Source organism: Macaca nemestrina, chromosome 2 (genome assembly GCF_043159975.1).
Source record: "Macaca nemestrina isolate mMacNem1 chromosome 2, mMacNem.hap1, whole genome shotgun sequence".
NCBI classification, from domain to species: domain Eukaryota; kingdom Metazoa; phylum Chordata; class Mammalia; order Primates; family Cercopithecidae; genus Macaca; species Macaca nemestrina.
The window spans coordinates 38,615,311-38,640,420 of record NC_092126.1 but is presented as its reverse complement, the minus strand read 5'-3'; the positions used below and the strand labels follow the sequence as shown (position 1 = coordinate 38,640,420).

The window sequence follows — 25,110 nt, the reverse complement described above, 5'->3', positions numbered from 1 at the left end:
GTGTCACACTCCATGGGAGGCCCCAGAACAGGGACTGACTAGAGCCCTGCCTTCTGTGCTTCCACTGCCACCTGAGCCTCCTTTAGCTGTCCCCGTGGTTACATTCTAAACACTGGTGCACCTGACCATCACCACCTCTAAACACTAAGAGACCAGGTGTTTCTCGACTTGTATTCCAGTAACTTATATGGTACTTTCTATATATCAGGTGGTCTATAACTGCTTGATAAAATCATGAGGTTTGAAAGCTGCACAACTAAGATTTTTGTATTATCTTTGTGTTAGAGAAATATGGGTTGGCTTCATAAGTATTTGAAGAACTCTAGTCAGAGTTTTGCATAGCAGATGGATGTCAACCCAAGAAAGGTCTCTAATTAGTATTTCACATATATCAGTATTTTTGTCTATTATTTATAGATAGACTCACATAGAATGCACAAAAACCACAAAACAGATAAGTGTTACTATATTCAAAATAATTGTGAAAGATGCTACTAATGTAGTAATGTTTAATCTCGGGAAAAAAATAAGACTAGAGTGTAGATGTGATCAAGATCTGAGTGGCTATTGGGTAGAAGCAGCTGACTTGTTCTGTGTTGCACCAAAGGGAAGAATTACAACTGCGAGACAGAAATGCATTTATACTGAAATGCTTCAATATAAGAAAGACTTTCCTAAAATTAGCCCTGTAAAGCAACGAGTTTGTATGAAGTGGCTGGGTTTCTTTTCACTACAAGTATTTAGGAAGTTGACAGGATTCCTGAATCAGGTGGGAGCTAAGACTAGCCAGTGTCTAATTTCTCTACTGGCCCCAACCACTCAGACTCTGAGGTCACTGAGGACAGAGAACGTGTCTTACTCAATATTGTATTCTTAGCAACAGCTTGGTGGAAGTTCATGTAAAAATGATGGAGGATTTTTAGCACAGAAATTTTATGTATGAAAATAAACATTAAGAATTTCATTTATCATAATTCCATGTCCCCTCTCTCAAGTTAAAGTCAATTTCAATACATATTATTAAACCACATTTTTCTGTTGAAGATTTGTGTCTTTATTTCTTGATTCTGAATGTAAATTTATCTTAAAGTATGAGTTTTTTATTTAAAATTTATATTTATATACTCAAATACTTTATATTATTTATGAAATTACTGTGTTAAAAATTATAAAACTTTATAATCTGTATCCATTCATGCTTATTTTATTTTTCTCCTCTTCTTTTTGACAGAATTTTTAAAATCTGCAAACAGTTTGACTGTTAGGCATTTCCTATTTTTAGCCTGTGCTAACCTACTTATCTAATACTATAAAACAATGTATTTGTATTCCATTTTTTCATAGCCTAAATCTCCTTATTCAGTGGCCACACTTGATCAGCACATTTGTTGGTTTTCACATCACTGATTCAGCACTTTAGATGGCTGAGGTAGGAGCACCATCTAGTGGTGAAGCATCTAGCTGCTGACTCTACATTAATTGTTACTGTTTTTGTAACCGCTGTCTTCTAGGTAAATAAAATTCATCATCATTTAAAATATCAAATAAAATTTTAAAATAAATCATAATTAGAATAACTGTTTACTACTAGTGAAATAAATGAAATTTGGCCATTTTTCACCAAGGGATCTTTAGTCAACTTGACATATAAGTTAAATCATAAGTCAGTTTCCTTTCCTCTTGGTATCTATTGAATTAAAACCTCTAATTCACAAGTATAGGTCACCAGGAATAGAAATGTTTGATGGCTCTGTCATATAGTTTTTGACAAATGAATTAAACACAGACACAGAAGTTACAAATAATTTTTACTATGTATGTGTACAGAAGAACAAACTCCAATGCTGGAAGCCTGGCTCTCACTTGGCAGGAGTGGTGAACAGATTTCTAATTCACTCTTTGGTTAACATGGCTCAGAAAAGTATTTCTTCATGGTCTTCTGTAGAGTTAGGACTTTAAAAAATATATCTAATAAAAAAAATAAATATTTTTTTTTCTCTGAAGAGGAAAAGTTTTCAAGAGGGAAGAGTTGGTAAGCTCTTAGTGTGAGCAGTCTCCACTATACCTTAGTCATCTTGGGAAAATCAGTACCTTGTCCTCTGCAAGGAAAATCCTGGCATTTCAGCCTACAGTGGTGGATTCTGGCCAATCAAGATACTGAATATATCACTAAGACACACCATCGAAGCAAGCCACAGAAATATCTCTGCTGCCAGCACCAGTGTCATAAAGAAGTATTTTAAATCTCATCGCTAATTTTAAAAACTCAAGAGAGCACTTCTTTCCTCAAAAGTTGGCATATGTCGGTTTGGATAAACAAAACCTTTCATTCACTGGCAATTTTTGCACAGCATGCAAAACTGCACTCAAGGGCTATCATTTGCTGGTATTTCTAATTTTCATTTTCATTCACTATCAAAGGCTTATTTCTCAACTGCTAACTCTTTTTGGAAATAAACAAGACAGACTGACTATAGGTTCAGTCTCTTTTTTGGGTAATGATGTCCTTCTTTGCTGTACACATAGCTGGTGGTCTATCTTTCTAGTCTAAAAACAGCTAGCAAAATAATTAACTAAACAAATAGCCTTTTCCTAGAACAGATTTTCAATGATACATAGAAAATAAAAATTTTCTAACTTTTTCCTTCGTCATATATGTACCACACACAAGCTAATATTTGAATCATACTCTGTGTCAGTGGTTTCTTCCAAACGCAAACTGAAATAACTGAGTAACACTAGCATGCAAACGTAATATATTAACTGTTCTTTCTGTACTGTATGCCATGAAGATTATATAACATTCAATAGAGTCACATAACTGATTCTGCTTTTTCTGAGATATCTGTCATTAATTCTGAGGCTGATCTTTATATGTTTCTTAGAAATAGTGTGATCTTAACTGTTTTTGCTGTGAGCAGGGTAGAGAATGATGTTGTCTTTTTAGTTTGGTCACTTTTATGTCTAACAACAAAATTAACTTCATACTAGAAGGCCTTATTTTACATTTGTTCTAGAAAAACTCAATGTACTCTGAAATAATGCAATGGTTTCAATGACTTCATGCCATTATTTGACCAAGTTTCATAACAGAAAAGGCACTGAGGAGAACAGATAACCAGTCTAATAAAATTCCATTTCCAGATAATCGTTTTTATACTTTTAATTTGCCCTTTTTGTGAGTTTATCACAATGGCAGTTATTCACTTATCTCAGTACATATTCACACGAAATGTTCCCAATTAGGTCTTGTTTACTATTCATGTATAGTAAATACATAAACATTTCTGTATTTTTGTTTTGAGTTGCCATATTATCATTTTATCACAAGTATTTTACACTTAAATGACTAGTTCTGAGTAATGGATTCACTTTTGTGCATTGGAGATAAAGCAGCATAATGCTAACAACAAAGTGAAATTTAACAAATGTAAAGTTATATACAAATGCCATGAAAATATTACAGCAGAGATAATTAACTGTACTCTATTAATTCACCAGTGTAGTTCATTTTGTTCAACTATTATTAACACGACACTATTTCTTAGAAAATGTGAATTATATGTGAACAAAATGGTTTCATGGCTTTTCACTCTAAAATCATAAAACTTCCTGGTGATGGCTGGGTGCAGTGGTTCATGCCTGTAATCCCAGCACTTTGGGAGGCTGTGCTGGGTGGATCACGAGGTCAGGAGATTGAGACCATCCTAGCTAACATGGTGAAACCCTGTCTCTACTAAAAATACAAAAAATTAGCCGGCTGTGGTGTTGGTTGCCTGTAGTCCCAGCTTCTCAGGAGGCTGAGGCAGAAGAATGGCATGAACCCGGGAGGCAGAGCTTGCAGTGAGCCGAGATTGCGGCACTGCACTCCAGCCTGGGTGACAGAGTGAGACTTCATCTCAAAAACAAACAAAAACCAAAAAACTTCCTGGGGACTACTTGCTAGATGACCAAATACCATTGAATGTCCAAGTACTTCAAAAAATATCAAACTATGTGTTCATTAAGATCATGAAAGAAAAAAAAGAAATATCAAACTGGAAACCACAAAGAAAACTCTTTTGTTCTTTAATATCTCTAATACATGCCAACAGTTTGGACTAGTTTAATTCCAACTAGTTTGGACTAGTTTATTTCTAAGATCTTTTCTAACTCTTAAGAGTCTAAATTATGCTGTTAATATGCCCTGAGTTTTCAGAACAGTCACTCTTTAGAACCCAATAATTCTTTTTGCGATTGCAGCCAGAGCTAGTGTAGAATTCTTTGTTTTGAGACAGAGTCTTGCTTTGAATCCCAGGCTGGAGTGCAGAGGCGAGAATCTCGGCTCACTGCAACTTCCACCTCCTGGGTTCAAGTGATACCCGTGCCTCAGCCTCGTGAGCAGCTGGAACTACAGGTGTGCACCACTACACATGGCTAATTTTTATATTTTTAGTAGAGACGGAGTTTCACCACGTTAGCCAAGCTGGTGTTGAATGTCTGGCCTCCAGTGATCCGCCTGCCTCGGGCTCCCAAAGTGCTGGGATTACAGGCATGAGCCACTGTGCCTGGCCTAGAATTCTTTTTTTTTTTTTTTTTTTTTGAGACAGAGTCTCGCTGTGTCGCCCAGGCTGGAGTGCAGTGGCGCGATCTCGGCTCACTGCAAGCTCCGCCTCCTGGGTTCATGCCATTCTCCTGCCTCAGCCTCCGAGTAGCTGGGACTACAGGCGCCTGCCACCACGCCCGGCTAGTTTTTTGTATTTTTAGTAGAGACGGGGTTTCACCATGTTAGCCAGGGATGGTCTCGATCTCCTGACCTCGTGATCCACCCGCCTCGGCCTCCCAAAGTGCTGGGATTACAGGCTTGAGCCACCGCGCCTGGCCGCCTAGAATTCTTAAACAGGGATAATTTCATGTATTCACTCAGTACATATTGACTGTGTGTCTATTATATGCCAGATAGTATTCTAGGTACTGAGGATATAGACAAAGTTCCTGCTTGCGTGGAGCTTATATTATAGAGACGGAGATGGACAATAAACAAACAAAAAATTAAATATCAGATGATAGGAGCTAAGAAGAAAAATAAAGCAGGACAAAGGAATAGAGTGTCGGGGGAGGGGGCAGACGAAGAAAGGTTACAAAAACAGAGAGTGATCAGGGAGGGCCTCACTAAATAAGGGAACCGGGCAGACATCTGGATGAAGTGAGGGAGCGACAATGTGGAAATCTGTAGGAAGAACATTCCAAGCAAAGGAAAGAGGAAGAACAAAGTATGTGAGGCAGAAATGGGTTTGGTTTGCTCATGGTGGCTGAAGCAGAGTAAGCAAAGGAGTGGGAGGTAGGAGATAAGATGAGAGAATAGGGGTTGCCAGGATATGGGAGGATTATGGAGAGTCTTGGCAAGGACTTGGCTTTTATTCTATGTAAGCTGGGAAACTACTGCAGGGTTTGAGCAGAGGAGTGACATGATCTGGCTGACTTTTTAAAAGGACAATTGTTTGCTTTGTGGAGGCTAGACTACAGGGCAATCAGGGTGGTAACAGGGAGACCAATTAAAAATAAACCAAGTTTGAAATGAGAGCGACAGGCCAGGTTAATTGTGGTAGAGGTAATTTAGTAGAGTGTCACAGTTAACAGGAAAAAAAAAACCTCTCAGATTGTCTTAGATAACAGTGACACCTTCTGGCTCAAATAAAATCTTACAGAGCTTTATACTGACATGAGAGCCAATGCAAAAGCATTGAATGAAAAATAAAGTTCCTGTAGGAGGAAAAGAAAACAGTAGTATTTTGTAACTCGGCAGGACTTAACATATCTTTGGCTAACAAACTGTACCCTAAGTATAGGAGGGTAGTCCTCAGAGGAGACTACCCTGTTTAGCTGAGGAATCTGAGCTACAGGCCAGGGCCATCTCACTTGAGAATGTGTCAGTGAACGGCCCTGGGGCTGGTCTGTGCAATGTCCCCAAAGATAATGTGGAAGCTAGGGCGGAGTGCATGAAATGGCTACTCCATGCCCTGTGGGCCTGTGTGCGCTCACTCATAATTCCTGACCTATCTGGGACTAACCAAATGAGGCTGTGCCTGAGAAACAGGGAGTGCGAGCTCCTCACAAAATGAGATTGTGATCATGTTGTTTTAAATTCTTACATCGTTTGTTTTCTGATTACACACAAGCTATTTTCTCATTATCCATTTCCAGTTCTAAGTTTGAGGTACTAGAGATCAATCTTTTTCTGGAACAGGGACAGGCTGTTGAAAATTCTTTTCGGTCTTATTTGGAAATGCTAAAGATCAAATGAATATCATATTCATAACACAGAAAAAGATATGCCTCATAAGACCAGAGAGAAGGAATATATTACTTTAATTTTGTAAGTATTGGGCACAAACAAGAAGGAAAATAGATTAAAAACGAAATTATGAATTCACTTTTATTTTACCTTCCTTCTACTTAAAATAATCATTATAACCCATGTTACCTTTTGCACAGATACTTGAAATTCTGGATAGCAAATGGTAATAAAAAGGTGACTTATGGAGTTATATTAAGAAAAAAGATGACTCAGCCTACCGTGGTGATGTAGCGGGAGTGGAATTCTGGAGCATCTTTCAGGAACGTGAGACCAGGGTGGGTATCCACCACATCCTGAAAAAGATCAAAACCAAAACTAAACTAACAAACATACAAAGATTATGCCCATAGAAGTTTTTCCTTCCCGTATAATATGTTGCCAGTTGAGCAAACTTGCTATTTTAGAATAATGAATAATGCACTTAAAATTTAATTCTTTATTAAATTCAAGTTTCATTATAAGCATACTTACGCGTGCTTTTCTGTATACACAGTATACTTCAAAAAAAGTTAAAGTTTGATTTTAGCTATGTTAGGTAATTTGTGAATCAAATGTCTCCGAGGTATGTACTGTAATTCTAACACATCAACAGCACATCAAGGCAATTCATCTGATGCCACAGATTATTGTAGAGGTATTATGTAAAGTGTATTTACACAGAAAGGATGTGGTGGACAGTAGATGCAAGCCAATGAAAATGATCCTCTTTCATAATCTAAAAACATGGGAAATTCTTTTTGGAAAAAAAAAGCAGGCCGGGCGCGGTGGCTCAAGCCTGTAATCCCAGCACTTTGGGAGGCCGAGGTGGGCGGATCACAAGGTCAGGAGATTGAGACCACAGTGAAACCCTGTCTCTACTAAAAATACAAAAAATTAGCCGGGCGCGGTGGCGGGCGCCTGTAGTCCCAGCTACTCAGGAGGCTGAGGCAGGAGAATGGCGTGAACCCAGGAGGCGGAGCTTGCAGTGAGCCGAGATCGCGCCACTGCACTCCAGCCTGGGCAACAGCGTGAGACTCCGTCTCAAAAAAAAAAAAAAAAAAAAAAAAAGAAAAAAAAAGCAGCCATGTAGTCAAGTAGTTTGAATGTGTCTTTGTTAAGCTGTGCAAGCCAGTTAATGCCCATCAGATTTTATCATAATTGTGTGGATAAATCATTTCTCAAATTAGAATTTTATTTATTTTTAAATCTTTAATCTTGTTCTCATTGAAGACTATTAGAATATTAAAACCTTAAAATACTGTTTTTATTTCCTAATTAGATTTTTAAAGCATTTGGAATGAGCCCAGAGGATCTAATAGAGATAATCACAATATTAATTAACTAGAGGAAACAGCTATGCCATTACAGATATAATCTATTAATTGGCTTGTCATCAACAGACATCAAGTATATCTCTGTTTCTTCAGAGCAGTTAGCTATAACACTTACCAATATATAGTCTCAAACAAATTGACTTATTTCTTTAACTTTTAAAAGACTTATTATTATACATATTACATAATTTTCATTTTTTGAGACAGTCTCGCTCTGCCTCCCAGGCAGGAATACTGTGCTACAATCTTGGCTTATGACAACCTCTGCCTCTCCGAGTTCAAGTGAGTCTCAGGCCTTAGCCTCCTGAGTAGCTGGGACTACAGGTATGTAGTACCACACCAGGTTAATTTTTGTATTTTTAGTAGAGACAGGGTTTCACCATGTTGGCCAGGCTGGTCTTGAACTACTGGCCTCAAGTGATCCACCTGCCTCAGCCTCCTGAAATGCTGGGATTACAGGCATGAGCCACCACACCTGGCTAACTTTTTATTTGGAAATAATCTTATACTTACAAAAATTATTATAGAAAAATTTCCTGTGCTCCTCTCCCAGTTTCCCTTAATGGTAACAAGTCACAGACAATAGTATAATGATCAAAACCAGAAAATGAACATGGGTAAGACATTAAACTAATCAAATCTCACTAGTTTTTCCCTTAATGTCTTTTTCTTTTCCAGGATCTTACACTGCATTTAGCTTTTGTGTCTCACTGATCTCTTCCAATCTGTGAAAGTTCGTCAGTCTTTTCTTATGCTTTTGATGCTTTTAATGAGTTCTGGTCAGTTATTCTGTAGAATGTCTCTTCATTTGGTTTTGTCTGATGTCTGGTCAAGATTAAGGTTACACATTTTTGGCAGGAGAACCACAGAAGTGATGCGTCCTTTTCAGTGCATCACTGGGCATATATAATACAGAGGGTATGTGATGTTGGTATGTCTTCATTTGGTGATGTTAACTTTGATCACACTTAGTTCAAGTGTGTCTGCTGCGTTCTCCACTGTAAAATTGCTATTTTCCCTTAATAATTGATAAATATCATGGGGGCAGATACTTTTGAGAGTGTCAATATCCTATTTCTCCCCAGAATTTCTCTCATTCATTTTAGTATCTATTGTTAGATTATGCCTGCAACATTTACACTGTAGTGTTTACTTAATAGTGATTTTGTCTATATTCTGTCTACATTTCTTAATTGGAAATCTTCTACAAGGAAGAGCTGTCTCTTCTCTCCTATTTTTTTGAGACAGAGTCTTCCTCTGTCATCCAAGCTGGAGGGCAGCAGTGGTGCGATCTCAGTTCACTACAACCTCCACCTCCTGGGTTCATTCAATTCTCCTGCCTCAGCCTCCTGAGTAGCTGGGATTACAGGCGTGTGCCACCATGCCCGGCCTATTCATTTTTCTGAACAGCACAGACTCACTGGTATTTATTTCATTCTGTCGGTTATAATCCTATACTATCATCATTTTGTTGCTCAAATTGATCTAGTTTGGCCACTAGGAGTTCCTTCAGGTTGGCTCCTGTGTTCTCTTTTTATTTTTATAAATGAGACAGGGTCTCACTCTGTCACCCAGACTGGAGTGTAGTGGCTCGATCTTGGCTCACTGCAACCTCTGCCTTCCAGGTTTAAGTGATCCTCCTTCCTCAGCCCCGAGCAGCTCGAATTACAGGCATGTGCCACCATGACGAATTTTTGTTTTTTAGTAGAGATGGGGTTTCACCATGTTGCCCAGGCTGGTCTCAAGCGATCTGCCTGCCTTGGCCTCCCAAAATGCTGGGATCACAGGCATGAGCCACTGCACCCGGCCACCTGTGTTCTCTTGATATGCCCCTGTGTTTTTATGGGGACTTTCATATTTTCTGGCAAAAGATGACCCATGTTTATCTTGTATTTTCCTTGCCGTAGCTCTGGTATACCAACCTTTTGTCTAAGAAGCCCTGGTTCCTTTCACTGGAGAATGGTATTTGAAACCAAATCTGAGTGTGAAAGGTGTCCATTACTACTAGAATAGTATTTCATTGTGTACATCACTACATTTTCTTTATGCCTTCGTTCGCTAATACTTAGGTTGATACCATATATTGTTCAGCTTTGGTTAGTTTCCTCATCTATTTGCTGATCAGTACTCTGCTGAATACTCATGGAGGAACTTCTGAAGATCTCTGAGGATTGTTCTCCATGCAGTTCTCTCTTCTTTGGTACTCTGTCCTGAGAATTCTAGTCATCTTGGTTCTCTTAGACCCTCAGGCTCTGTCTCCTAAATTCAAGGAGTCCACTTAACTCAGCCTAGGTTTCCCATTCTTGCACTATGACTTGAAAACTCTCTCAAGGTGGTACACTCTCTCAATCATAAGACTCACTTTGTTTCTGTCTCTCAGGAATGAATCACTTGTTTGTCGCCTGATGTGCAGCATCTTGAAAAACCATTGTTTTATATTTCCTGTCTGTTATTTTCTATTGTTTCAAGTGGGAAGGTACACCCAGTACCTGTTACTCCTTCTTGGTCAGAAGTGGCAAATCTATTGATTTTTCTGTGTTAATTTTATTTCCTCCTACTTTACTATTTTACTGAGTTAGTTTTATTACTAATTTTTCTGAATTTTCAAACTTTACTGTCATCTGCAACAAGATACTTTTACTTCTTTAACCAATCTTATGCTTCTGTTTTCTCTTATACAATTACTACAGTAAAATGCTGAATAGTAGTGGAGACAGTGGGCATCCTTGCCGTGTTCCTGATCTTTGTTGAAGTGCCTCTAGTGTTTTCCCATTAAATAAAATATTGGCTTTAACACTAAGGTATAGATATTTCATCATGTTAAGAAAGTATCTAAAATATGGAGAATTTTTTTCCTTAGATATAACATATGACATTAATAAACGATATGGTTTGGATCTATTTCCCTGCCAAATCTTATGTTGAATTGTAATCCCCAGTGTTGCAAATGGGGGCCTGGTGGGAGATGACTCGATCATAGGGTGGATTTCTCTTGAATGATCTAGCATCGTCCTCTTGGTGCAGTCTTTGAGATAGTGAGTTCTCGTGAGATCTGGTTGTTTAAAAGTGTGCAGCAACTCCCCCACACCTTGCTCCTGCTCTTGCCAAGTGAGATTCTGGCTTCTCCCTTGTCCTTCTGCCATGACTGAAAACTCCCTGAGGCTTCACCATAGGCTGAGCAGATGCCAGCACCATTCTTCCTGTAAAGCCTGCAGAACTGTGAGCCAATTAAACCTCTTCTCTTTATACATTACCTAGTCTCTGTTATTTCTTTATAGCAATGCAAGAACAGCTTAACACAATAAATATCCTAATATTAAAACAATCTTGCCTTCCTGGAATAAATCCCGCTTGGTCATGGTATATTGTTTGGTAATATTTTATTACCTTCTATCATTAATCTTGAAGCTATATTTGTTTGCAGTTTTATTCTCTGGATTGTCTTTTCCTGATTTAGGTATCAGTGTTATACCTGCTTCATAAAAGGTGTTTGAAATTTTCCTTCCTTTTCAATACTCTGAAATAATTTATGGAGCATTTGAACTATCCAGTTGCTGAAGGTTTGGTAGAATTCCCCTGTAAAACGACCTGGGCCTTGTGCTTTTTTGTGCAGTTTTGTAATAAATATCTGTATTCATTCTATAAAAGTCTGTTTACCTTTCTAAATCAAGTGGAGTCAATTTGGGTCATATGTATTTTCTAGAAAACTGTCCATTTCATCTAGGTTTTCGAATTTATCTCCCTAGACGTCTGCAAAGTAGCCTTTTCTGATTTTAAAAAACTTTCTTCTGGCTGGGTGCAGTGATTCACCTGTAATTCCAACACTTACAAGGGCAAGGCGGGAGGGTCACTTGAGCCCAGGAGTTCAAGACCAGCCTGGGCAACATATCGAGACCTTGTCTCTATATAAAATTAAAAAATTAGCTGGGTGTGGTGGTGCACATCTGTCATCCCAACTATGCGGGAGGCTAAGGTGGGAGAACTGCTTGAGCCCACATAGTTGAGGCTGCACTGAGCTGTGACGGTGCCACTGCACTCCAGTCTGGGCAACAGAGCGAGATCCTCCTTGTTATTTCTTATTTTGTATATTAGTGTATTCTCCCTTTTTTCTTAATCAAATTAGTTTATTAATATTTTCCCATAACCACAATTTCAATTTGTTAAAAGTGCCATTGGTTTTTTATTCTCTGCCTTCTTAATTTCTGATCATTACTGGGACTAGCTGAGGGGTACATAAGGCTCTGCTATACCAGTATGTATGCATTTCAAAATTCCCCATATTAAAAACTTTAAAAAGTTTATATATATACACATAGTATAAAATCAAGGCATATACAAGTATTTATATAAATAAACATTCTACTAACCTTCCCACCTTCTTTAGCCCCACTTCTTTCCAATCATTTATACTTTTAGGTCTTTTGCTGGTTACTTCTCTAACTAAACATATATTTAACAAAAATGTAATTAAAAACCATACAATAATTATTTTATTACTTTATCAACTTTAGAAAATACTGATTCTTTGCTGGGAAATATGTGGATTTAGCTCATTTATACTGTCCTACTTTACTCCCCTATCCCAATATTTGAGGTTATGATGTTCAGTTCTTCGGTTGACTATCTTTGTAAGGTGCAAAACTTGTATTTATCCATCTAATTTTCATTCATCTTAGTTCCTTACTTTCCTTTTACACAGGATAATAGCACCCCATCCTTATTTTCTCTTCTTCTCCCTCTTTTACCTTCACATTTTATTGGCAATATTTTGACTTTTATGTCGTGCAGGGTTTTTTCATACTTTTCCACAACCACGACAAAATTTTCTACAGGTTACCCACACAGTGATTTTTAGATGCTATAAACTAAAATGTTTTTGTGATATTTTGACTATATAAATATGGTTGAATGTTAGGTCAGGCAATCTATGAGGAACGTATTTCATTGTGTATAGGTCCAGCATCAGGGTCTTGGAATGTTCAAAGGAGACTGTTTCTGACGAGGTTAAACTGTCTTTTCTAACTGCATCAGCTGTTCATAATTATGCCATATCTTAGTCTGCTTCTTGTTTAGATCGTGGCTGTCTTACATAGTTTTTTCATTTTTCCTGGCGTTTCTAATTGTTTAACTTATTGACACAGGCTTCATCATAGCCTTGTTTCCTTATTCTTTTTTTTTTTTTTTTTTTTTGAGAGGGAGTCTCACTCTGTCGCCCAGGCTGGAGTGCAGTGGCGTGATCTTGGCTCACTGCAAGCTCCACCTCCACCTGGGTTCACGCATTCTCCTGCCTTAGCCTCCTGTGTAGCTGCGACTACAGGCGCCCGCCACCACGCCCGGCTAATTTTTTGTATTTTTAGTGGAGATGGGGTTTCACCGTGTTAGCCAGGATGGTCTCAATCTCCTCGTGATCCGCCCACCTTGGCCTTCCACAGTGTTGGGATTATAGGCGTGAGCCACCGCGCCCAGCCTCCTTTTACTCAAATGTAACTGTATTGTGTGGAGTTGCTCCTCACCTCCCTCTCCCACATCATGGACAAGACCTGGCTGGGGGAATTTTACCTTCTCTCTTCTGAACTGGCTGCTCTTCAGTTATCATCCTGACACTGACCTTTATTACTTCTCTGGATTGAATCCACTGTGTCTTAGATCTCACACATTCCTCTTTCTTGGTTTACTTACTTTGCTGCAATGTATGCGCAAGTAACTGTTTAAGAAATAAAGAGGTAACTTATAAAGGAGATAAACTTTCTGAGTGCATGAATATCCAGGAATCAGGTTTATGTGAACCTCATTCCTAACTAGTAGGTTGGCAAGATACAGAAATCTAAGTTCAAATCCATTTCCTGAGGGATGCCAATGAGGATCTAATACCATTCTAGACTCTTCATCTACATTTTTCTAAAACTTTAAGGACATGTTTATGCATGTGTCTTAAAAAAAATCATAATTGTCAGTACTGAGTGGTTTTTTGAGACAGTCTTGCTCTGTCACCCAGGGTGGAGTGAAGTGGTGCAATTTCAGCTCACTGCAACCTCTGTCTCCCAAGTTCAAGCAATTCTTCTGCCTCAGCCTCCTGATTAGCTGGGATTGTAGCTGCATGCCACCATGCCCAGCTAATTTTTGGACTTTTAATAGAGATGGGGTTTCACCATGTTGGCCAGGCTGGTCTCAAACTCCTGACCTCAACTGATCTGCCCGCCTTGGCCTCCCAAAGTGTTGGGAATACAGGTGTGAGTCACTGTGCCTGGCCTCAGTGGTTCTTTTTAACCAAAGAATCATATATTTTAGTGCTGCAAAATAATTATGTATTATTTTATTCGATGATTTTTTTCTCTCCACTTTTCCCTTTTCCTTCCCCAGACTCCAATTAATTAGATATTAAAATTCCTGAAGTGGTCCTCTATGTCCCTTTTCTTTTTCTCTCTCTTTCTCTCTGAAAGATATCCTCAACTTTAGTTTCCAGGTCTTATGCTGAGCTTTTGGTACTTACATTTTAAAATTCTAACAGCTTTTTCTTGTATCAGCATTGTTTTCATACAGTTTATTCTTGTTTTGTTTTTTTGTTCTTTTTTACATTTATTTAAATTGACAAAATTGTACATATCACGTACAGTGTGTTGTTTCAAAATATGTATTTATTGTGGGACGGCTAAATTGAATTATTAACATACGTATTACCTCACTATTTTGTAGTGAAAACACAAAATCTGCTGTCTTAGCAATTTTCAAGAATAGGATACGCTGTTATTAACAATAGTAACCATGTTGTATAATAGATCTCTTGAAATTATTCCTATTTAGCTGAAATTTTGTGTCCTTTGACCAACATCCTCCCAGCCTTGGTTATTAGTTCATTCTCACACTGCTACAAAAAACTACCTGAGACTGGGTAATTTATGAAGAAAACAGGTTCAACTGACCCACAGTTCTACAGACTGTACAGGAGGCATGCCTGGGGAGGCCTTGGGAAACTTACAATCATGGTGAAAGGCGAAGGGGAAGCAAGTGCGTCTTCATATGGTGAGCAGGGGAGAGACAGAGAGCAAGGAGGAGGTGCTACTCTCTTTCAAACAATCAGATCCCATGAGAACTATATGAGATAGCACTAGGGGGATGGTGCTAAACCATTAGAAACCACCCCCGTAATCCAATCACCTCCCACCAGGCCCCACCTTGAACACTGGGAATTACAATTCAACATGAGATTTGGGTAGGGACACAGAGCTGAACCGTATTATTTGGTAATTAGCATTATATTCTTTACTTCTATGAGTTTACCATTTTTAGGTTTACCTATAACTGAGATCATGTAGTATTTGTCTTTCTGTGCCTGGCTTCCTTTACTTAACATAATGTCCTCCATATTCATCCATGCTGTTGCAAATAAGAGTTTCCTTCTTTGTTTAAAGCTGACTAGTATTTCATTGTGTACATATACCATATTATCCTTTTACATTTTAAGTTCAGGTGCTCATGTGCTGACTTGTTACATAGGTAAACTTGCGTCAAGAGGGTTTGGTTGTACAGATTATTTCATCACCCAGGTATTAAGCCCATTACCCATTAGTTATTTTTCCTGATCCTCTCCCTCCTCCTACCCCCGCCCAACCTTCAATAGGACCCAGTGTCTGTTGCTTCCCTCTATGTGTCCCCGTGTTCTCATCATTCAGCTCCCACTTATAAGTGAGAATATGTGGTATTTGGTTTTCTGTTTTTGTGTTAGGTTTGCTAAGGGTAACAGCCTCCAGCTCCATCCATGTACCTGCAAAGGGCATGAGCTCATTCTTTTTTACGGCTGTATAGTATTCCATAGGGTATATATATCACATTTTCTTTATCTGGTCTATCATTGATGGGCATTTAGGTTGATTTCATGTCTTTGCTATCATGAACAGTGTTGCAATAAACATACGTGGCATGTCTCTTCATAAGAGAATGATTTACATTCCTTTGTATACATACCCAGTAATGAGACTGCTGGGTCAAATGGTATTTCTATCTTTAGGTCTTTGAGGAATTGCTACACTGTCTTCCATAATGGTTGAACTAACTTACACTCCCACCAACAATGTATAAGCATTCCTTTTTGTTCACAACCTTGCCAGTATCTGTTATTTTTTGACTTTTTACTAACAGACATTCTGACTGGTGTGAGATGGTATCTCATTGTGATTTTGACTTGCATTTCTCTAAAGATCAGTGATGCTGAGTTTTTTTTTCATATGATTGTTGGCTACATGCATGTCTTCTTTTGAAAAGTATTTTTTCATGTATTTTGCTCACTTTTTTATGAGGTGGTTTTTTTCTTGTAAATGTATTTAAGTTCCTTATAGATGCTGGATATCAGACCTTTGTCAGATGCATAGTTTCTAAAGATTTTCTCCCATTCTGTAGGTTGTCTATTTACTCTGTTGATAGTTTATTTTGCTGTGCAGAAGCTCTTTAGTTTAATTAGATCCCATTTGTCAATTTTTGCTCCTGTGACAATTGTTCTTGGTGTCTTCGTCAGGAAAGCTCTGCCTGTGCCTACGTCCTGAAAGGTATTTCCTAGGTTGTCTTCCAGGGATTTTATAGTTGTGGGCTTTACATTTACATTTTAATCCATCTTGGGTTAATTTTTACATATGATATAAGAAAGGCATCTAGTTTTAATCTGCATGTGGCTAGCTAGTTATCCCAGCACCATTTATTGAATAGGGAATCCTTTCCCAGTTGCTTTTGTCAGGTTTGTCAAAGTGTGCAGTCTTATTTCTGGGTTCTCTATTCTGTTCCATTGGCCTATGTATCTGTTTTTGTACCGGTACTATACTGTGTAGCCTGGTAGTACAGTTTGAAGATGGGTAGCATGATGCCTCCGGCTTTGTTCTTTTTGCTTAGGATTGCCTTGGCTATTAGGGCTCTTTTTTGGTTCCATATTAATTTTAAAGTAGTTTCTTTTCCTATTTCTGTAAAGAATGTCAATGGTAGTTTAACAGGCACAGCATTGAATCTATAAATTGCTTTGGACAATATGGCCATTTAAACGATATTAATTCTTGCTATCCACGAGCAGAGAATGTTTTTCCATTTGTCTGTATCATCTCTGATTTATTTGAGCAGTGGTTTGTAGTTCTCTTTGTAGAGATCTTTCACCTCCCTAGTTAGCTATTCCTAGGCATTTTATTCTTTTTGTGGTAATTGTGAATAGGAGCTCATTCCCGATTTGGCTCTTGGCTTGTTTTTGGTATACAGGAATGCTAGTGATTCTACACACTGATTTTGTATCCTGAGACTTTGCTGAAGTTGTTTTTCAGCTTAAGAAGCTTTTGGGCTGAGACTAGCAGGTTTGTGAGATCTAGGATCATGTCGTCTCCCAACAGGGATAGCTTGACTTCCTGATGCCCTTTATTTCTTTCTCTTGCCTGACTGCCCTGACTAGAACTTCCAATACCATTGTAGTTGCTCATTCAGTGCGATGTTTGTCATATATGGCTCTTATTATTTCGAGGTATGTTCCTTCAATACCTAGTTCACATTTTCGTTATGCCTCCATTCACTGATACTTAGGCTGATTCCATATCTTGACTATTGTGAATAATGCTGCAATGAACCTGGCAGTGTAGATATCTCTTCAACATACTGATTTCATTTCCTTTGGATATACACCCAGTAGTAGGATTGTAGGATCATATGGTAGTTCTATTTTTAATATTTTGAGGAACCTCCAAACTGTTTTCCATAATGGCTATACCAATTTACATTCTCACCATCAGTGTGCAAGGATTCCCTTTTCTCTATATCCTCTCCAACACTTGTTATCTTTCGTCTTTTTGAAAACAACCATTCTAACAGGTGTAACATGATCTCTCATTGCAGTTTTAATTTACTTTAATAGTGATTTTGAGCATTTTTCATATAGCTGTTGGCCATCGTTTGTCTCCTTTTATGCAATGTCTATTCAGATTCTTTGCTATTTAAAAAATGTATTGAGATAAAATATAAATATAAAATTTACCATATTTACCATTTTAAGTGTACAGTTCAGTGGTAATAAATACATTTATATTCTCTTTTCCGTTCATCTTCTCCCTCCCCTTTCCCGTTTCTGGTCTCTGGTAACCACCAATCTACTTTCTATCTTCACAAGATCCACTTTTTAAGCTCCTGCATATGAATGAGAATGTGTGATATTTATCTTTCTGTGCTTTATTTCATTTAACATAATGGCCTCCAGTTCCAACCATATTGCTGCAAATGACAGGATTTCATTCTTTTTTATGACTGAATAATATTCCATTGTGTATATATACACCATATTTTCTTCATCCACTGATTGGCACTTAGGGTGATTCCATATTTTGGCTATTGTGAATAGTGCTGCAATAAACAGAGTGCAGATATACTAATTTCCTTTCTTTTGGACATTTCTGGATCATATGGAAGTTCTATTTTTAGTTTTTTTGAGGAACCTTCACACTGTTCTCCATAGTAGCTGTATTAATTTACATTCCCAACAGCGGTGTACGGGGGGGTCCTCTTTCTCTGCATCCTCACCAGCATGTTATTGCCTATCTTTTTGATACAAGCCATTTTAACCAGGGAGAAGGTGAAATGATATCACTTTGTAGCTTTAATTTGCATTTCTCTGATGATTGGTGATGCTGAGCGTCTTTTCATATACCTGTTGCCTTTGCCCATTTTTAAATAAAGGTTATTTTCTTGCTATTGAGTTGTTTTGAGTTCCTTACAAATTTTGGATATTAACACCTTGCCAGATATATGGTTTGCTAATATTTTCTACCACTCTGTAGGTTTTCTTTTCACTCTGTTGATTATGTCCTTGACTGTGCAGAAGTTTTTTACTTTGATGCAATTCCATTTGTCTGTTTTTTCTTTTACTGCCTGTGCTTTTGGGTTCATATAAAAAAAAAAAATCAATGCCAAGACCAGTGTCACAAAGAAAACCCCTATGTTTTCTTTACAGTTTCAGGTCTTACATTTAAGTCTTTAACCCATTTTCAGTTGATTTTTATATATGGTACAAGATAAAGGTTATTTTTGTTTTATGGTTCTTATTTTATATAACCTTCCTTAATATAGTACTTTTTAAAATAACTGTTTTTTTAAAAGAATAGTTTTAGGTTTATAAAAAAAATTAAGAAAACAGCACTGAGAGTTCCCATACACCCTGCGCCCAGATTCCCCAATAATTAACACCTTACATTTACTATATGGTCCACTTGTCAAAATGAATAAACTGATATTGACACATTATTATTGAAGTCCATACTTAATCCACATTTCCTTAATTTTCACCTGATGTCTTCTTTCTGTTCCAGTGTTCTATCCAGGGCATCACATTCTATTTAGTTATGTCTCCTTAGACTTGTTTTGGCTGTGACAGTTTCTTAGACTTTCCTTACTTTTGATGACCTTGACAGTTCTGATGAGTACTGGTCAGGTATTATGTAGGATGTTTCATTACTGGAATCTACCTGATGTTTTCCTCACGATTAGACTGGGTTTATGGATTTTTGGGAGAAATGCCACAGAGGTAACATGCCCTTTGCAGCATATCTTGTCAAAGATACACACTATCAATATGATTGATGACTGCTGATGTTGGCCTTGATCATCAGGCTGAGGTAGTATCTGCCAGGCTCCTCCACTGTAGTTACTCCCCACACCCTGAAATCAGTATGCATAGCCCACTCTTAAGGAATGGTGATTCACGCTCCCCTCTTTAAGACTGCAGTGTCTACTAAACTGTTTGCAATTCTTCTGCACAGATTTGTTTCTCCTCCCCAATCATTTATTTATATCAGTATGTGTAATTTGTTTTAAAAACATTCTCATCACCACATTCCGTAAAGATGACTTCCCAAGTAGTGGTATTTCTCTAAGTTGCTCCAGAGTCTTAGGGTAAAAACCACAGTTAGTAAGCTCCTTATGAACAACTTCTGTATCAAGTACTTTGTCCATTGGCAGGCAGGTGTTAAATACAGCAGTTGGCTCGTGTGGATATAGTACTGCAGAGAAAGACCCACTCTGTGAAGATTTGAGCAGCATGGTCAGTGAATACAGAGAATGAGGCATGGTAGGACCTGTAATCTCCAAACTAAACTGGTCTCTGTATCCAGAAAGAGCTGCATCTTCACATTTACACTTTGTGTCTTAAGCATTTGCATTATGGCACCTCGGAGAGCAACAGGGGATAAGAGGGTTGGAGGAAGTCCTGCCTGTGGACCTGAGGTAGCAACTAAACTCTTAGAGTTGAGCAAAAAATTAAGCAATGTAAAGATATTGATTCCTTTCACCAACACAACAGACTCAGGTCTGTGATCCATTTGTACTTCATGTTTCTCTTTGTGCAGCTTGATAGAAAGTATGTCTGGCTTTTTAATTTTATCTTGCACACCCATCTCTTCTACATTTATAACTGGAGATCCTGAACACCAAAGTAAGCCTAAAAGGAATCTTTGAGGAAAAAAGCCTTGTAGCAAGGAAAGTCAAGATTCTTGAAGTTAAATATACTTTAAAATATTGAAATGTTTATAAACATTAACTTTTATTACATGCACTGAGCAGTAGTATTTAAGGTTTTGAATCAGTGTTTTCTACTTTTACTATTTTCAGATTAAATTTTTAGATATAAAGATAAAAAACTCAAATAACTCAAATGAGATATCTATAGCCCTACAACCTAACTGTATAATGAGTAGAAAACTGAATTAATGCATTTCTTTGCAAACAGGAAATTGAGACTAAACACACAGCACTTATCTCATGGCACTGTGACTGATGGCATCAGGGCAAAAATGTGTTACTTTACCCTTTACCTAAGACTGCTGGCAGGTTCTTGTTTTATAAAGGTAGAAAATAAATGTAGACAACATATACTGAGCTGACTGATGATGCCTTTACCTAAACATCTTTCCTACTGATTTATAATTCCTTTATTTTCACATATACTAAATTTGTTTAAATGCATGTTAATTCAGATAAAAAGGCATTCTGTATTCCACATAGAATAGTGTTAAGAATTGTGGCTTTTCCGGTGTCATGCTTAGTCCCTGCTGGCCACCCCCCTGCGACCATGTTCGTTCCCTGCGGGGAATCGGCCCCCGACCTCGCCGGCTTCACCCTCCTAATGCCAGCAGTATCTGTTGGAAATGTTGGCCAGCTTGCAATGGATCTGATTATTTCTACACTGAGTATGTCTAAGATTGGTTACTTCTATACCGATTGTCTTGTGCCTATGGTTGGAAACAATCCATATGCGACTGCGGAAGGAAATTCAACAGAACTTAGTATAAATGCTGAAGTATATTCATTGCCTTCAAGAAAGCTGGTGGCTCTTCAGTTAAGATCCATTTTTATTAAGTATAAATCAAAGCCGTTCTGTGAAAAACTGCTTTCCTGGGTGAAAAGCAGCGGCTATGCCAGAGTCATTGTTCTTTCGAGCAGCCATTCATATCAGCGCAATGACCTGCAGCTTCACAGTACTCCCTTCCGGTACCTATTCACACCTTCCATGCAAAGAAGTGTTCAAAATAAAATGAAGAGCCTTAACTGGCAAGAAATGGAAAAAAGCCGGTGCATTCCAGAAATAGATGATTCCGAGTTTTGTATCCGCATTCCGGGGGGAGGAATCACAAAAACGCTCTATGATGAAAGCTGTTCTAAAGAAATCCAAATGGTAGTTCTGCTGAAATTTGTTTCAGAAGGGGACAACATCCCAGATGCATTAGGTCTCGTTGAGTACCTTAATGAGTGGCTTCAGATAATCAAACCACTTAGCGATGACCCCACAGCATCTACCTCACGGTGGAAAATACCAAGTTCTTGGAGATTACTCTTTGGCAGTGGTCTTCCCCCAGCACTTTTTTGATCTGTTTTCCGTTTTATACCTTATACCCAGAACACTTACTACCAACACAACTGTTAAACATTCTAGACAAAAAAATCGTATGATCCAAGAACGTATTAGGAAATTACCTTCACCGTAAATGTCAAAGGAAAAGATTAAGGATCTCTTTGCCATGCTTTTCATCATATGCAACAAATGTGAATTTTGTACATAAAATTTTATTTCCTAAGTTAAAAAAAAAAAAAAAAAAAAAAGATTTGTGAAGTAGGCTGGGCGGGGTAGCTCATGCCTGTACTCCCAGCACTCTGGGAGGCCGAGGCGGGCGGATCATGAGGTCAAGAGATCCAGACTATTCTGGCCAACATGATGAAACCCCATCTCTACTAAAAATACAAAAATTAGCTGGGCGTGGTGGCGCATGCCTGTAATCCCAGCTACTTGGGAAGCTGAGGCAGGAGAATTGCTTGAACCTGGGATGCGGAGGTTGCAGTGAGCCGAGACTGTGCCACTGCACTCCAACCTGGCGACACAGCGAGACTCCAACTCAAAAAAAAAAAAAAAAGATTTGTCAAGTATGCTGAGCTGTCATGGCAAAGTAGCATTTAATGTGTTTATAGGTGTATGTGTGTGTGTGTATGTACGGGGAATTGTATAATTCACATTTTTAAAATAAAAGTGCTTAGAAATCAAAAGCATTGGGTAAAGAAATAATAGTATCTAAGTATTTGTTCACTTTATAATCCAGAAAATAAAACACCACGTTTATTCCCCCCACCCCCCCAAAAAAATTCTCATTTCTTCTGTTTCCTGAATTAGTTTTGTTTCTTTTCTGGGCTGCTTTTTCTGTGTATGTTTTTTTTTTAACCTTTATTTTTCTTTAATGATGATCATTTTCCTCATATACCTGGTTGTCCATTCATGTTTAAGAAGGACAAGGTAGTTGATATAAATTTCCTTTGTGGAAATATAAGTAGGTCTATTTTTCAACAGGTATCTTTCTTGAGTACCAAATGTGCCTCGGGGTTCTGTGCATTTAGGGTGGGTGTGTTGACTGACAGGCATTATTTTAGAGTAAACTGGTGAGACCTCCCTGGATCCCCAACTGCCAGAACAAAGAGAAATAAGGAGAACTTTAAACTGTGGCTGTCACATTAGAAGCCTTACCATGCTTTATTGTCTTGTTAGTATGTTTATGCTTGTGAATAAATGTCAGGCTGCACTTTACATTTGTGAACCAGGAAAGGAGTCAACTAGTGATTGACCTTCAGTGAATCCCCATTTCCAGTATCTCTCATTGGGTCAGTCAGCCCTGAATTTACAGCTGCTCTGGGCCTTGATGAGAACAGGAGCTCACTTCTCCACTGGAGCCCACAGATGGCTCCTGATTCTGAGTTGTGGTTTTCTTAGCCTACTTCTGGTCACTTTTTTTTTTTTCTTTTTTTTTAGTCCATATAAATCCACTTATTATTGAACTACTTATTTACAATTTTAAGATCACAGAATCTTTTTTAAACTTTTATTTTAGGTTTGGGAGTAAATGTGAAGGTCTGTTACATAGGTAAACTCATGTCACAGGGCTTTGTGGTACAGATTATTTCACCACAGGTACAGGTATTAAGCCCAATACCCAATAGTTATCTTTTCTGCTCCTCTCTCTCTTCCCACCCTCCACCCTCAAAGAGACCACAGTGTCTGCTGTCTCCTTGTTTGTGTTCGTAGGTTCTCACCATTTAGCTCCCACTTATAAGTGAGAATATGTGGTATTTGGTTTTCTGTTCCTGCATTAGTTTGCTAAGGATAATGGCCTCCAGCTCCGTCCACAGTCCTGCAAAAGACATGCAGTCACTTTCTACCTTAAATGTGTTAAGATTTCTTGTACACTGATTTTCTCTACCATTCCATTGGCTTCCGTGGGTTTATTCTTTTTTAATTTCTATACTTTAACTTCAGAAGGGCTTGGGAAATGGGAGGGTAATGTCTCTATTTAGTTTGTCTCTTTTACCAGAAGACTCTACAAGTCCATTTCTTAAATAAAAATAAGATTTATTCTTAGATTTAAGGGAAGTATAAATGTCTATTAACTCATAATTATGATTTTGTTGTTGTCCGTTTCTAATTTTCTTAGTCTAAACTTAATTTACATTCCTGTCAAAGCTTTTATTAAAGCTCTCATAAAATTCAGAATTGCATCGTCAGGGTAGGGTCCGCACAGGAAGAATTCACTGTATGAAGCTTTCATGAAAAGACTCCATGTAGAGTTGTGGGCAGGATGAAGGGAGCAAACAAGGGAATAATGAGGCACCCAGAGACCACTGACAGGAGGATACTGTTATAGTCCTGAGGGCCAAAGTAACAAGGAAAGGAGGAATGTCTAGTAGGCACTAGGACCATGGACAAGGGGCTGTCCAGCAGAAGCTGTATTACAGAGAGATATAGTTACTGTGCCGAGGCAGACAGCAGGGAAGAAATGCCAGCTTTTCTTTCCTCTGTCCTCCCAATTACTGGCAATGCTTCCCATTGCCCAGATCCAACCAGAAGCTAGTCAGCAAGAGAGCCCCACAGACGCAGTCTGTAGGGTCAGCAAGGCCAAGAATGGATTGAGAGAGTGAGGATGGAGAGCAGATAGAGAACTGGTAATAAAACCTAATGTTTTATTACAATGTAGATCAAATATTGAAGATTTGAGATTTCACAAAACATAGGATAATGTTGGATATTATCAGGTAAAATGGTCTTAATTAAATGCCAAAAACTATTAAGAATCTTCGTTCTCATGAGTATTTTTTTGAGGGGAACAAAACCATGTAGCAGATGAGTCTAAGGATAATCAAAGCCATGATGCAAATTAGACAAGCCCAAGGGCCCTGAACATAAAATAAAATCAGAACCAAACTTCGTATTTTAAACATGGAAAATTGTTACTATAATTTAAAATCTATGTACTATGGTGTTATTAGGCAGGGTAGCGGTTATTATTGGGTGGCAGTGACTGAGATGGAGCATGATGGGCTTTGCACGTGCTGGTAATACTATTTTTGGATCTGTGTGCTAGTTATATGGATATGCCCACATTGTGAAAGTTCATTGACTAAGTACACTTGTAATTTGGGTGTTTTGTGTGAGTATATTTCAGCAAAAATCTTTTTAAAAAATCATGGTGCGGTGAGGCGCCATGACTCACGCCTGTAATCCCAGCAGTTTGGGAGGCCAAGGCGGGCGGATCACTGGAGGTCAGGAGTTCGAGGCCAGACTGGTCAACATGGTGAAATCCCGTCTATATTAAAAACACAAAAATTAGCCAGGTGTGGTGGCAGGTGCCGTAATCCCAGCTACTTGGGAGACTGAGGCAGGAGAATCCCTTGAACCCGGGAGGTGGAGGTTGCAGTGAGCCGAGATCGCACCATTGCACTCTAGCCTGGGCGACAAGAGTGAGACTCTGTCTCCAAAAAAACAAAAAGCAAAACAAAACCAAAAAAACATGGCAGCCATGAATACAACTTTAAAAAAACCTCAACTATTTCCACGTATTTTATGCCCTTCTTTAGTATACATACTAAGAACTAACAAGGATTTACTGTAACAATGATGCATATTCAACAGGCAGGAAAAGC

The 25,110-nt window shown here is 38.3% G+C and overlaps 1 protein-coding gene and 2 pseudogenes across 3 annotated transcripts in view; 1 reads left to right on the top strand and 2 right to left on the bottom strand.

The window, feature by feature from the left end:
• The window catches only part of LOC105469910 (protein phosphatase 2 regulatory subunit B''alpha), a 194,122-nt gene that overhangs the window by 76,541 nt on the left and 92,471 nt on the right, over nucleotides 1-25,110 (bottom strand). For all 3 annotated transcript variants that reach the window (XM_011721501.3, XM_071090952.1, XM_071090953.1), the window contains one exon: nucleotides 6,556-6,630. In XM_011721501.3, the coding sequence (XP_011719803.3) occupies nucleotides 6,556-6,630 (75 nt within the window). The remainder of the gene's footprint in view (nucleotides 1-6,555; nucleotides 6,631-25,110) is intronic.
• Nucleotides 12,831-20,138, bottom strand: LOC139360785 (protein downstream neighbor of Son pseudogene; annotated as a pseudogene).
• LOC105469909 (proteasome assembly chaperone 2 pseudogene) lies at nucleotides 20,707-21,632 on the top strand (annotated as a pseudogene).